Source organism: Aspergillus nomiae (assembly GCF_001204775.2).
Source record: "Aspergillus nomiae NRRL 13137 chromosome Unknown contig00605, whole genome shotgun sequence".
Lineage (NCBI taxonomy): Eukaryota > Fungi > Ascomycota > Eurotiomycetes > Eurotiales > Aspergillaceae > Aspergillus > Aspergillus nomiae.
The window spans coordinates 1-14,227 of NW_015378660.1; the positions used below are offsets into that span (position 1 = coordinate 1).

Below are 14,227 nucleotides of genomic sequence, written 5' to 3' on the forward strand. Positions count from 1 at the left end.
GTTTAACCATCATTTGTACGGAGTAGTTACCTCTCTGTCTTTTTGTTTTTTCCCCCCCCAAACCCCATCATCAACCGTCTATTATTATTATTAGTATTATCGCCATCCATTATTCAGGTCTTCTGTGAACGTAGTTTCTCCAGGACCCTCCCAAAGTCTCCCGCTCCTCCTTCCCACTTGCCTTTCTTGACTTTCTATTCTCTACACCATTTTTTATGTTGTAATCAGATTCCATTTCTTTTCCCTTTCAATTCTTCCCCCCTTCTGCTATCCATTTTCACACCTGGTCTCATCTTGAATTTTTCTTTCTTCTTTATAATTCTTCACCTACCCACTTTTTTAATAGCTGGGTGATGGACCAGCTGATGACTTTGACCCAGGCTTAACTCAGAACTACTTTGAAGACTAGGTAAGCAAGTTATTTACTTTTGCTTGCTTCTGGGGTGCAATTACTCGTCTCCGTTCCACTTGTAATCTTTCAGTTCAATAACAGAGGATCATCCCCTCGCAAAAAATCGGGGTTCAATGTTTCTTTTGGTTTGCAGATACTGCACCTGTAACCCGTTTGATATCTTTGCTTATTTGCTCACCTTACTTACATGCCATAGAATTCCGCGGATTTCATTTGGCATCTCCGTTTGCGGCTGACCTTTACTGCAAAAGACGTACACCTAAATACGAAATCACGAGATGTATGGATCATCTACGGGCCCTCAGACGGGCATTAATACCCCGCGCTCCTCCCAGTCCTTGCGACCTCTCATACTGTCGCATGGTTCGCTGGAGTTTTCTTTCCTCGTGCCAACCTCCCTTCATTTCCAAGCTTCGCAATTGAAAGATACCTTCACAGCCTCGTTACCGGAACCAACGGATGAGCTTGCCCAGGATGACGAGCCTTCTTCGGTAGCGGAACTTGTGGCTCGCTATATTGGCCATGTTGCTACAGAGGTAGAAGAAGGCGAGGATGATGCACATGGGACGAACTTGGAAGTCTTGAAGCTTGCCTTGAATGAATTCGAACGTGCCTTCATGCGTGGCAATGATGTCCATGCGGTTGCCTCGGCCCTTCCTGGAATTACCGCCAAAAAGGCTTCAGTTGTCAAGGCGTACTACGCTGGCAGGGCGGCTGCTGGACGACCCACCAAACCTTACGATTCTGCGCTCTTCCGTGCTGCTTCAGATGAGAAGGCCAACATTTATACCGTTTTTGGGGGACAAGGCAACATTGAGGAATACTTCGATGAGCTGAGAGAGATCTATACAACCTATCCATCCTTTGTCGATGAGTTAATCGCCTCGTCAGCGCAGTTGCTGCTGTCTCTCTCTCGCGAGCCGGAGGCGAGCAAGTTGTATCCCAAAGGGATGGATATCATCCAATGGCTGCAGGACCCGGACTCGCAGCCCGACACGGATTATCTGGTGTCGGCTCCCGTGAGTCTCCCGTTGATTGGTCTAGTTCAACTAGCACACTTCGTGGTAACTTGCAAAGCCCTGGGCCGTGAGCCTAGTGAGGTTTTGGAAAGGTTTAGCGGAACTACGGGCCACTCTCAAGGGGTCGTCACCGCTGCAGCCATTGCCTCCGCAACCACGTGGGAGAGCTTCGAGAAAGTTGCCAAGGATGCTCTGACTATGCTCTTCTGGATCGGTCTCCGTAGCCAGCAGGCTTACCCTCGCACATCTATTGCTCCATCGGTGTTGCAGGATTCGATCGAAAATGGAGAAGGAACCCCGACCCCCATGCTGTCCATCCGGGACCTCCCAAGGTCTGCTGTTCAGGAGCACATAGACATGACCAATCAACATCTTCCAGAGGATCGCCACATCTCTATCTCGCTCGTCAACAGCGCAAGGAATTTCGTTGTCACTGGTCCTCCGCTTTCGCTTTACGGTCTCAACCTCCGCCTGCGCAAAGTCAAAGCTCCCACAGGCTTGGACCAGAATCGTGTTCCCTTCACACAGCGTAAGGTTCGCTTCGTGAACCGGTTCCTTCCAATCACTGCTCCATTCCACAGCCAGTACTTGTATTCCGCGTATGACCGCATCTTGGAAGACCTGGAAGACCTGGAAATTCCGGCCAAGTCTCTTGCTATACCGGTTTATGGCACCAAAACTGGAGAGGACCTGCGTGAATTTGGTGATGCAAACATTGTTCCTGCGCTCGTGCGCATGATTACCCATGACGCGGTCAACTGGGAGCAGGCAACCGTTTTCCCAAGGGCTACCCACATCGTTGACTTCGGCCCCGGTGGTATCTCTGGTCTCGGCGTGCTTACGAACCGCAATAAGGACGGTACAGGCGTTCGTGTGGTACTTGCTGGGGCCATGGACGGCACCAATGCTGAGGTTGGTTATAAGCCAGAACTGTTTGACCGTGATGAGCATGCTGTGAAGTACGCCATCGACTGGGTCAAGGAGTATGGGCCGCGCCTTGTGAAGAATGCAGCGGGTGAGACGTTTGTGGATACTAAGATGAGCCGATTGTTAGGCATCCCTCCCATCATGGTTGCTGGCATGACTCCCACCACTGTTCCTTGGGATTTCGTGGCTGCAACGATGAATGCGGGTTACCATGTCGAACTCGCTGGTGGTGGCTACTACAATGCTAAGACGATGACGGAGGCAGTTTCCAAGATCGAAAAAACTATTCCTCCAGGCCGCGGTATCACCATTAACTTGATTTATGTCAATCCTCGCGCCATGGCATGGCAGATACCGTTGATCGGAAAACTGAGAGCTGACGGTGTTCCTGTGGAGGGTTTGACAATCGGTGCTGGTGTTCCATCAATTGAAGTAGCCAATGAGTACATCGAAACTCTCGGCATTAAGCACATTGCCTTCAAGCCTGGCTCCGTGGACGCTATCCAACAGGTTATCAACATTGCCAAGGCAAACCCTAAGTTCCCCGTCATTCTTCAGTGGACTGGAGGCCGTGGTGGTGGGCATCACTCTTTCGAGGATTTCCATCAGCCCGTCCTACAGATGTATAGCCGTATCAGACGTTGTGAAAACATCGTCCTTGTGGCAGGCAGTGGTTTTGGAGGCTCTGAAGATACATATCCTTACCTTTCTGGAACCTGGTCATCTCGTTTCGGCTACCCTCCGATGCCTTTTGACGGTTGTTTGTTCGGTAGTCGCATAATGATCGCTAAGGAAGCACACACATCGAAGAACGCGAAGAAGGCCATTGCAGATGCCCCTGGCCTTGACGACCAAGATTGGGAGAAGACATACAAGGGCTCTGCAGGTGGCGTAGTGACAGTCCTCTCTGAAATGGGGGAGCCGATCCATAAACTTGCAACAAGAGGCGTTTTGTTCTGGCACGAAATGGACCAAAAGATTTTCAAACTCGACAAGGCAAAACGCGTTCCCGAACTCAAGAAGCAACGCAATTATATAATCAAGAAGCTGAACGATGATTTCCAGAAGGTTTGGTTCGGTCGCAAAGCCTCCGGCGAAACGGCTGACCTCGAAGACATGACGTACGCAGAGGTGGTTCATCGTATGGTGGACCTAATGTACGTCAAACATGAATCCCGGTGGATCGATGGCTCTCTTAAGAAATTGACTGGTGATTTCATTCGCCGCGTCGAGGAGCGTTTCACTACCCTTGGGGGTCAGCCATCTTTGCTACAGAATTATTCAGAGCTCAACACTCCCTACCCTGCCGTTGATAATATCTTGGCAGCCTATCCTGAAGCGGCAACTCAACTGATTAATGCTCAAGACGTTCAGCATTTCCTTTTACTTTGTCAACGGCGCGGCCAAAAACCAGTCCCTTTTGTTCCTTCTTTGGATGAAAATTTTGAGTATTGGTTCAAGAAAGATTCTCTCTGGCAAAGTGAAGATTTGGAGGCAGTTGTGGATCAAGATGTTGGAAGAACCTGCATTCTGCAAGGGCCAATGGCTGCTAAATTTTCGACTATCACCGACGAGCCTGTCCAAGATATCTTAAATGGCATTCACCAGGGGCATATCAAGAGCCTTCTCGAGGATGTGTACAGTGGCGATGAGACCAAGGTCCCCGTCATCGAATATCTTGGAGGTCGGCTTGACGATTCCGTTGATGAGCCGGAGATTGATGGCCTTACCATCTCTGAAGATGCTAACAAGATTAGCTACCGACTATCGTCTTCCCCTTCCTCCGATTTGCCTGAGCTTGATCGCTGGCTACGTCTCCTTGCAGGCACCTCCTACTCTTGGAGGCATGCGATCTTCCTTGCCGATATCTTCGTTCAGGGTCATCGTTTCCAAACCAACCCATTGAAGCGAGTCGTTGCACCGACTTCGGGCATGTATGTCGAGATGGCCTACCCAAATGATCCTTCTAAAACGGCCATTAGCGTGAGGGAACCTTATCAGTCAGGCAAGCTTGTTAAGACAGTAGAAGTGAAAATGAATGAGAAGAACCAGATCAGCCTTACTCTTTTCGAGGGCAGAACTGCAGAAGGCGGCGTTGTTCCGCTGACATTCTTGTTCACTTATCACCCTGAATCAGGATATGCGCCCATCAGAGAGGTCATGGAAGGACGCAATGATCGTATCAAGGAGTTTTACTACCGCGTCTGGTTTGGAAACAGCGATGTTCCATTCGATACCCCTACGACAGCAACTTTCAATGGTGGTCGTGAGACTATATCGTCACAAGCTGTCGCTGATTTCGTCCATGCTGTCGGCAACACCGGTGAAGCTTCGTGGATCGCCCTGGAAAGGAAGTCTTTGCTCCTATGGACTTCGCCATCGTCGCTGGCTGGAAAGCCATTACCAAGCCCATCTTCCCTCGTACTATTGACGGGGATTTGCTGAAATTGGTCCACCTTTCTAATGGCTTTAAGATGGTCCCCGGGGCCCAGCCTCTTAAGGTTGGTGATGTTCTAGATACTACAGCCCAGATTAACGCTGTGATCAATCAAGATTCGGGTAAAATGGTAGAGGTCTGCGGTACTATCAAGAGAGATGGCAAACCTATCATGCATGTCACCAGTCAGTTCTTATACCGGGGAGCATACTTGGACTTCGAGAATACTTTCCAGCGTAAAGACGAGGTTCCGATGCAGGTTCACCTTGCGTCGAGCAGGGATGTTGCGATCCTTCGGTCCAAGGAGTGGTTTCGTATTGATGAGCCTGATGTTGAGTTATTGGGTCAGACTTTGACCTTCCGCCTTGAAAGTTTAATTCGATTCAAGAACAAGTCCGTATTCAGCCACGTTCAAACAGTCGGTCAGGTTCTTCTTGAACTCCCTACAAAGGAGATTATTCAAGTTGCGTCTGTGGACTACGAAGCCGGAGATTCTCACGGAAACCCAGTGGTGGATTACCTTCAACGAAATGGGACTTCCATCGAGCAGCCCGTGTACTTCGAAAATCCCATCCCTCTCAGTGGAAAGACGCCTTTGGAGCTGCGTGCTCCAGCTTCTAACGAGACCTATGCTCGCGTCTCAGGCGATTATAATCCGATCCACGTCTCACGAGTCTTCTCCAGCTATGCCAACTTGCCGGGCACTATCACCCATGGCATGTATACGAGTGCCGCTGTTCGTAGCTATGTGGAAACCTGGGCTGCTGAGAATAACATTGGCCGTGTCAGGGGATTCCATGTATCCCTGGTCGGAATGGTTTTGCCCAACGACATGGTAACTGTCAAATTGCAGCATGTTGGTATGATCGCTGGCCGTAAGATCATCAAAGTTGAGGCTAGCAACAAGGAGACAGAGGACAAAGTTCTTCTTGGTGAAGCAGAGGTGGAACAACCTGTTACCTCGTACGTTTTCACTGGACAGGGCTCACAAGAACAAGGAATGGGAATGGAGCTGTATAGCAGCAGCCCTGTTGCTAGAGAAGTTTGGGATCGGGCTGACCGCCACTTCATGGAGAACTATGGTCTTTCCATCATTGATATCGTGAAAAACAATCCCAAGGAACTCACCGTCTATTTTGGTGGCCCCCGCGGCAAAGCCATTCGTCAAAATTACATGTCGATGACCTTTGAGTCTGTTAATGCAGATGGAAGCATCAAGTCTGAGAAAATCTTCAAGGAAGTTGACGAAAATACAACGTCTTACACTTATCGCTCACCGTCCGGATTGCTCTCTGCAACACAATTTACACAACCAGCTTTGACATTGATGGAGAAGGCTAGCTTTGAAGATATGCGTTCCAAGGGCCTGGTCCAAAGAGATAGCAGCTTCGCTGGTCACTCGCTTGGTGAATATTCAGCTCTTGCAGCTCTTGCCGATGTTATGCCTATTGAAAGTCTGGTCTCTGTGGTATTCTATCGCGGGTTGACCATGCAAGTCGCTGTCGAACGCGATGAACAAGGTCGTTCCAACTACTCTATGTGCGCTGTCAATCCAAGCCGAATCTCCAAGACCTTCAATGAACAGGCTTTGCAGTATGTGGTAGAGAATATCTCGGAGCAGACTGGCTGGCTACTAGAGATTGTCAACTACAACGTCGCAAACATGCAATACGTTGCTGCTGGAGATGTGAGTCTACCCTTTCCCGTTTGATTACGAGCAATCTCTCTAACTAAGCTTTCTCCTATATAGCTCCGAGCACTTGATTGTCTTACAAATCTACTCAATTATTTGAAGGCTCAGAACATTGACATTCCCGCTCTCATGCAGAGCATGTCTCTGGAAGATGTCAAGGCCCACCTAGTCAAGATCATCCATGAATGTGTCAAGCAGACCGAGTCTAAACCTAAGCCCATTGCCCTTGAGCGTGGCTTCGCTACTATCCCTCTGAGAGGAATTGACGTTCCCTTCCACAGCACTTTCCTCCGTTCTGGTGTCAAGCCTTTCCGGTCTTTCCTGCTAAAGAAGATTAATAAGAACACTATTGATCCCAGCAAGTTGGTTGGAAAGTATATTCCCAATGTCACAGCTCGCCCCTTCGAACTCACCAAAGAATATTTCGAGGATGTCTACAGGCTCACGAATTCACCGCGTATTGCTAACATTTTGGCGAACTGGGAGAAATACGAGGAAGAGAGTGAGAATGTCTCACGCGGTGGCGGTACCACGTCCGCTTGAAAAAATGGCCAGAGAAAGGAAGCTCCTTGCACAATTGTTACTTTATAATGCTGTTTGCCTCTCGCCTCTCGTCTCTCTATCTTCGCCCAAGGATGTTTCGGCTTAGCGCTGGGTGTTTAAAACGTCTATCCCAATTCTGCTGTTCAAGTGCTATTTATACCTCAATCCCCATTTCATAGATAAACTACTTTAGAATGACCTCAATAGATGTTCAATTATCACACTGACTGAAACCTAACGCTGTGCTTACAATGATTGGATGGTTTTGAACTCAAACATCCGTGTCAGGGGCTTTCCCAATCAACTCTCCTTCAGCGTCCCGGGTCGTAGCAGTCGATCTTCTTTGCCATAAACTCCCACATCTTTGACAATCGCTATGAACTTTCGGTGATTCTCCTTTGACTCACCAATACGGGGACGGAATATTTTGAGCAAGTCGCTACTGAGTATACCCGAGGGGGGGATAGCAGCATGAATCTCCGCGGGCGTAGGGAAGCTTTGATTTCCAGCGAATACTGGAGTGGAAACGCGAGTTTGCCCTTTGTATACAGCCCAATCAGAACAATGCTACATGGCCAAAAGGGAATTCCCAAACAAGATAAGTTAGACTTACCTCTGAAAGACTCAGGGCTGCTAGCACGGCTTCCCGAAAAGCCTTTACCTGTCAGGGGTGTGGGACTTCCTGCCCTGGATCCCTGGGGAGTCCCACTCTGAGAGACTGCTGGGGGATTAAGCTTGAGTTTTTTAGTTTTACCACTTTCGCTCATCTCCCCGCCGGAACCTGCGCCGCCATCGGCATCGCTCCCGGAACCTGCACCACCCAGAGGTGCGTTTCGAACACGCTTCTTGCCAAGCTACAAAGGGGTTAGCTAACTCTCGAGTAGACCGGGAGGTTCTGTTAGCAAACTTACTGGCATTTGCGATGACGCAACTGGAGACATGTTACGCGAGCTTGGCTGAGGTGTGGGCTGAGAGGACAGGTCCTTACTTTTACCCTTTTTGCGAGACGTGTCTGTCCCACTCGCATCTGACACGTTGGGAGACCCCAACCGTTTCCGTGGTGCAGCTGCCGTGCCTTTCTTCAAAGGATCAGTATGCTTAGGGCGGCCGGATGGCGTATTGTTGCCCTTGGAGGATGCCGTTGCTTCCTTTTTGTTCTTTTCCTCCTCGGCTTTCCGTTCTTCCTCCTTCAATCTTTCAGCCTCGCTATCATCAGAGCTCTAAAATGGGATGAAAAATATTGTTAGTAACAGTACGAGCGTACGGAATAGGGTGCCATTCTCACCTCGTCGTCTGAATAAGGATTAACGTCAGATCCACTACTGTAGTCGTAGTTCTTTTCTCGTTTTTGTAATGCTTTTCGAACCTTTTTTCCAAGCACACGACGAGCCTCCTTCTCTTTCTTTTCTCTCAATTCCTCTTGTTCGTAGTCTTTCTCGTCTTTCAGGTCAAAGACATTGGCTTTCAACTGGTCTTGCTTGATTCTCTTCTCCGCTGCCTTTGCTTCCTCATCCTCGTTGAACAGGTCATCATGCTCTTCGTCATCAGCAAATCGATCTTCTTCAAAATCCATTTCATCGGCCTCCAACCCCTCAACTCCAGACGGAGTCCCTTGTTTACCAGCGTATACCTTCCGCTGCTTAGCGAATTGCTCCAATTCCTTTCGTTGAGCTAGTTCTTGTTGCTTCTCCATGAACCACCGTGGATCTTTGACTTTCTTTGCCATGAACTTCTCCGCTTCCTCGATAGTCAAAGCTTTGAATTGATTTTTAGCATTGAATCTATACCATTTTTCCACAGGAATCATCCTCATTTTCCCCGTAGCCTCAAGTATAAATACCGCATGGGTTTCGGACAGAGCAGCTTCATAGTTCCCCACCCATATATTTTTGTTGTCGAAGTCTTCTAGATGCCACGGCAAAGCCTCTTCGTACTTGATTCGCGTCTTCGCCATCTCCTCGGGAGTCATATCTGTCTTGGACACCTGCTGAGTTTTTTGCTTGGGCATGTTCGCTCTCTTCGGGGCAGATCCAGCGGAAGGAGCTATTTGGGCCAGGTTCTCGGCACGTTCCTTCTCACGGGCAGCCTTCCTTGCCTCTAGCTCTTCACGCTCAGCCTCATCCATATGATGACTAGATTCAGACGCCGTTTTCTGCATGCCCTGGCTCTTCTCCAATGCTATCCCATGGGATCGGGCGCGCGGATCGCGACGTTGAAGCCTGACAGGCCTAGTGAACTGGGACTCGTCACGCGGATCGACTGTCTTCTTTGATGCGAATCTAGCAATATGATGTTTCAAGCCTTCCCGCAACGCGCGTTTTGTCGTGACTAAGGGGTAGTCCGTATATGTTTCGGATAATAGTGGGCCGCTAAAACCATTGGCGGAGAAATCAGCCCCTGAAGGTGAAGGCTTTCCTCTCTCAGAATGAGGCATAGATAACGGATTGGAAGTAGCTGGTCGCGAAGAAGCTGCTTTTGAGGCTGGTCCATTTCCGGAGACGGGAATAGCTGGTTTGGGTGCCGGCTTCCTTTTTGGTCGTACTAAAGGATCTGCTGCCTTGGGGCGACGGATTCTCATGGGTGGAGGTCCATTTGAACCCGTCGGAGTTCGCACATTTGGGCCGTTCGTAGGTGTAGCCATGTTACCGGTATGCTTTTAGACACGTGAAGCTCCTTCCGAGATACATGTACCTAGATCGCAAAAGTCCTGCTTGCACGATGCACACATATCAAGGAAAGAGATCGGTTTTGGTATTTGACCAAAGACAGAATTGTCTTGGGTACTAAAGGAGTTGTCGAGGAAAGATGAAGATGGCAATGTTGATTGACGGAGTAGCAGCGGAGTGGAGTGTCGTGGTTCAACTGAAATGTACTGATTACTTAGGTAAGCACAGCCACAGAGTATCTCACTAGTTGGTTATCTTTCAATTACGGAGTAGTTTGTGAGATTTACAGTACCACCTGCAGTACGGATTACGTATATACTCCGTACTCCGTATGGTAAGACGGGACTAGTACTACTCCGTAATATGCCTGGTATATCATTCTCACTCCGCCCAACAGTTCAACTTCCGCCATCCTCCATTCACTTGACCTCTCACTGTAGATCAATTTCACTTAGTCTGAAGGACAGGTTACAGATTTCCTCGAAAACAACAAGGACAAGAAGTTAAGAAAAGACTGAGAACGAATCTCTTTCCCTTTCACACCATGCTCCTTCCCGCCATCCCGTTATCATTCTTCTCACAGTATCTACACCCATGTTTCCATTTACATCCCACTTCTATCGGTTGACCTTTTCTCCAGCGCCAGAAGACAGTCAGTATTGGCAGTGGCATCGCTCACTTGATGGAAAGTTCCATCTTGTAGTCCCTTCTCTCCATTCCTACTACCAATTATCATCTTGCACTTTCACTAACATCGGCCAATCATGGCCTATGAGATCCCTCAACATTCTGAATCATCAGCTGCACCCATTATGACTGATAAAAGACGCGACCTTGCACATGGGCCTGCTATCGCTACTCCTCTATCCTCAGGAATGGACCACTTACCTTGTCATGTCATTGAGATGCTAAGTCATGCCAGTACGCAACTGTTATCCCAACAGCAGCCATTAATCGCTAGCCACTACGCAAATCATTGCAATATTGAGGTCAGCCCTAGTAGTTCGACTCATCGTCAAAGAGCGTTCTATTCAAAGGGCCATACTGAGGAGTGCACGACGAATGACAAGGCTAAAACATACCCTGTGCACCACCAATCAGTTCTGGAGACTGTACACGCAAGTAATCCAGCTAGCTATTCCTATTCGCATGCCCCTAGGACCCGGTTCGGTGATCAACAGTCTGATCCTTGCAGGCGACTTCAACTTCAGATAAACTATCTGAACTCCCTGGCAGCCCGAGTGCCCTCTTTCGGTTCACTAGCTAGCGAATTTCGCAGCAAGGAAACCCTGCGGATTTTACTGACCAAGATCGCCCGCGAAGCGCTTGAACGACATTCCAAGCAGCGTGGCTATACGATTAAAGATAACGCCATTGACCTCAAATGCTTTGGCAGTCTGCGGAATGGTTTTGCATTGCCTGGAGCTCACCTTGACCTACTAATGACCACCCACGGAGAAGTGCTCCCAAGAGATGTAGAAGCAAGGTGTCCTCAAATTTTGTATGAGGCATTTCTTGATGCCGGCTTCGATGCTCGGATGATTCAGAAGGCCAGGGTTTCAATCATCAAATTGTACGAAACCCCTCCCCAAGGACTCTCAAACTCTCTCAAGGTGGAAAGTGGTGGACAGAATAATCATCATTTTCCGAAACAGATTACAAATCCGGAGGCGCTATCTTCGGTAGGCGTTCAGTGTGATATCAACTTTTCTGGGCGCCTGGTACTATACAATACCGAATTACTTCGTTGCTACGCCCTCTGCGACGAAAGGGTCCGTGTTGTCGGCATTTTCGTGAAGATGTGGGCCAAGGCTCGAAAAATCAATAGTCCATACCATGGAACACTCTGTTCGTATGGCTATATTCTCATGGTCATCCACTACTTGATGAACGTCGTAAATCCGCCTTTGGTTCCTAATCTTCAGCTTTTGGGTCGGCTGTCACCTAGACACTCTAGCACTACGGGTCCCAACAAGTATGATGTCCGTTTTCTCAAGAATGAGACCGAACTTAGGAGGAGAGCCTGGTATAATATGGCTTATGGGAATCAACAATCCGCCGGCGAGCTGCTTCGTGGCTTTTTCGCATACTATGGAAGCCAATGCAAAACTACGCCCTCAAGCTCTTTCAACTGGGTCCAAGACATTGTTTCAATTCGCACGCAGGGAGGCATACTTTCCAAGCTAGAGAAAGGCTGGAACACCGCGAGGACTGACGAGCACGGACGCCGGCTCAGGTTCCTCATAGCAATTGAGGACCCCTTCGAACACAACCATAATGTAGGCAGAACTGTCACAGACAAGGGCCTGGAGACTATCAGAGCAGAGTTCTCCCGCGCTCAGATCATCATACGTAGAGTTCAGGAAATTCCAGGAGTCGGGTGGGAATGGAGAACAGACAATGGCCACATAGGTCAGGACCTGCTCGCGGAAGCGGAAGATAGCTCAAACCAGCAACCTTGTGGAACCACCACATTCGCAGGATTGAAAAATCAGCAAGTGTTCCGTACTCGTGGTATGAATTTCTCAAGTGAAATTCGTGCTTATAACAGACTCATATGCCCCTCGGCAGCTGCCCAGAAGCAGCGGACACAGCGCGAGAATTTTCATCGACAGGCTACTCTCGCTGCAAACACGATGCGACGAATGTTGCGTATTGCAGACGGCCAAGGAACAGGCGCTTCCTACCGGGTGACTCTTGACTCATTGCAATTTCATGGTCCAAATGCAATCCATAAGAAGGACTCGACTGCTCAGGGGCAAATGAATCAATGCGAAGCGGATACAGCCAATGTTGAGTTGCTTGCTACGCTTCCTTTCAATGAAAAGCGCCTCTGTTGAAGACCTACTTTAGCTGAGCCATGAATTAGTTATTCCTTTTGTTATTCTAACATTGAGTTCAATGCCGTTAAGATGGCATGCACTGCCTTCGTTCAAATAAAAAGCCTTCCACTTTGCCAATTAATTCCTAGCAAAAAGCTCTTATTTGATAAAGGAGAGAAGTAAAGGAACTACCAGTATTCACCAACTCAAAAGAGCTCTACCACCTGCTGGTCATCATGTTCCCGCTGTGTACCTCCAGGCTGTCCACCATTTTCTCCCTCCTCGTCCCGCATCAAGACCTGAACCAGCCTGTCGCAAGCTTCTCGAACATCCTCATCATCAACGTTCAGATGACATTCTCGGATGATGGGATAGACCTGTACCTCCCTCATTCTATCTCGCCCTTCCCGAGTTGTTGTTAGCAGTAGTAACGTTTCCAGATGTGTTACAATAATGCTATTGTCGCTATCCCTCTTTTTGTCTGGGGGTAGCAGCTGAAGGTCTGGTAGCATAGTCAATGTCTCTTCTTCGCTAAACTCTTCCGGGCCTGCTAGCGGCAGCAGTATGTAAGGGAGGAGATTGCCTTCATCTTCAGCGAAAAGGGTGGGGTGGAATGGGATGTCAAACGCGACATTCTTAATTGTTGATGCAACTCCCTTTCTCCGAATCGAGCTTTGATGTTCGGTGAAAACAGTAAGCTTTGTTACAGGCACCACACCATCATACTCCTGGCGCGAAGTAAAATACGCCCGACCTTCCTTAGACTTCGACAAGTCGGCAAACACGTAAGACAGGTAGTCATAGGTGGCGTTTTTGTTGAGGGCGCCCTCGGCACCTTTCACGAAACAATCCATCAGTTGATCCATTGCATTCGGCGAAGTGGACACCGGCTCTGGAACCCTTCGTTTTAGGGTTAGCAGTTTCTTCATTTTCTCCGACTTGATCAAATTGGCGAAAAGCATCGACACATCATCCGCATTCGGCTCCTTGATGTTCTAATGTCGCATTTATTGGTTAGGACATGTGTCGTCCCGCGTCGAGTACGGGGTACTCACCGTCACCTTTGTAAAGAGAGTCTCAAGAAAAGTATCGTCATCCGCAAGGTTGGCCAACACCTCTTGGTCAGCCGAGAGGTTGATGAGCATTGTCAGGGCATTTTTCGCGATCGGCTATTCAGTAAGCGACCTGGCCAGGATTCGACCGGGCGGGCACTAACAGTGTAATCTCGCACCAAAAGCTTCAAATCTCGTACTGGCAGAAGCTGATGGCGTTTGAATAAGTTCGGCTGGGCAGTTGAGAAACCAACGAGGTTTTCACAGGCTAGAATATGTTATTACAAAACATCCGCAAATGGTCCCACGAGGGAAATCGATTCTCCAAGCTGTTCATCGGGTTTATAGAGGGTCCCTATTACCGATCTGTCTGATTTGAGTATTTCCATGATGAAGGAATTCGACAAGCTGAAGTGCAATGAGATATTCGTTAGGCAAGCTGAGCCCAGGCACTGCTGCAGGGTGCAGGGAAACGAACCTCCTCCAACTCGGTGGGCATGTTGAAGGTTACCTAGGTATATAGCTAGCCCAGTGGTAAATTTAATTAAGATGAATACATATATTTTCCTGAATGAAAATATAGATAGACCAGTACTTCGAGTAGTAAGCAGCGTTTGGAGAGTATCAACCTCTCTCCTTCTCTCTCTGTGTCTTTT

General features: G+C 48.6%; 4 protein-coding genes across 4 annotated transcripts; 2 read left to right on the forward strand and 2 right to left on the reverse strand.

Annotated features, from left to right (window-relative positions):
• Positions 1 to 690: 690 nt before the first annotated feature.
• ANOM_011485 (tetrafunctional fatty acid synthase subunit FAS1) lies at positions 691 to 7,031 on the forward strand (the record flags this gene model as incomplete). The annotated part of the gene is made up of 3 exons (XM_015556741.1): positions 691 to 4,779; positions 4,833 to 6,482; positions 6,546 to 7,031. The coding sequence occupies 3 exons, from the start codon at positions 691 to 693 to the stop codon at positions 7,029 to 7,031; spliced, it is 6,225 nt and encodes a 2,074-aa protein (XP_015401359.1).
• A 262-nt stretch (positions 7,032 to 7,293) lies between these two features.
• Positions 7,294 to 9,672, reverse strand: ANOM_011486 (transcription factor IIF subunit TFG1; the record flags this gene model as incomplete). The annotated part of the gene is made up of 4 exons (XM_015556742.1): positions 7,294 to 7,570; positions 7,645 to 7,885; positions 7,943 to 8,251; positions 8,317 to 9,672. The coding sequence occupies 4 exons, from the start codon at positions 9,670 to 9,672 to the stop codon at positions 7,332 to 7,334; spliced, it is 2,145 nt and encodes a 714-aa protein (XP_015401361.1). The 3' UTR covers positions 7,294 to 7,331.
• A 789-nt stretch (positions 9,673 to 10,461) lies between these two features.
• Positions 10,462 to 12,537, forward strand: ANOM_011487 (putative zinc finger protein, cchc domain containing protein; the record flags this gene model as incomplete). The annotated part of the gene is made up of 1 exon (XM_015556743.1): positions 10,462 to 12,537. One exon carries the CDS (start codon positions 10,462 to 10,464, stop codon positions 12,535 to 12,537), a length of 2,076 nt encoding a protein of 691 aa, XP_015401360.1.
• A 188-nt stretch (positions 12,538 to 12,725) lies between these two features.
• Positions 12,726 to 14,082, reverse strand: ANOM_011488 (protein HGH1; the record flags this gene model as incomplete). Its single annotated transcript, XM_015556744.1, has 3 exons — positions 14,050 to 14,082; positions 13,575 to 13,688; positions 12,726 to 13,514 (listed from the first exon to the last, which is right to left on the reverse strand). Exons 1-3 carry the CDS (start codon positions 14,068 to 14,070, stop codon positions 12,726 to 12,728), a joined length of 924 nt encoding a protein of 307 aa, XP_015401362.1. The 5' UTR covers positions 14,071 to 14,082.
• Between the last annotated feature and the right edge of the window lie 145 nt (positions 14,083 to 14,227).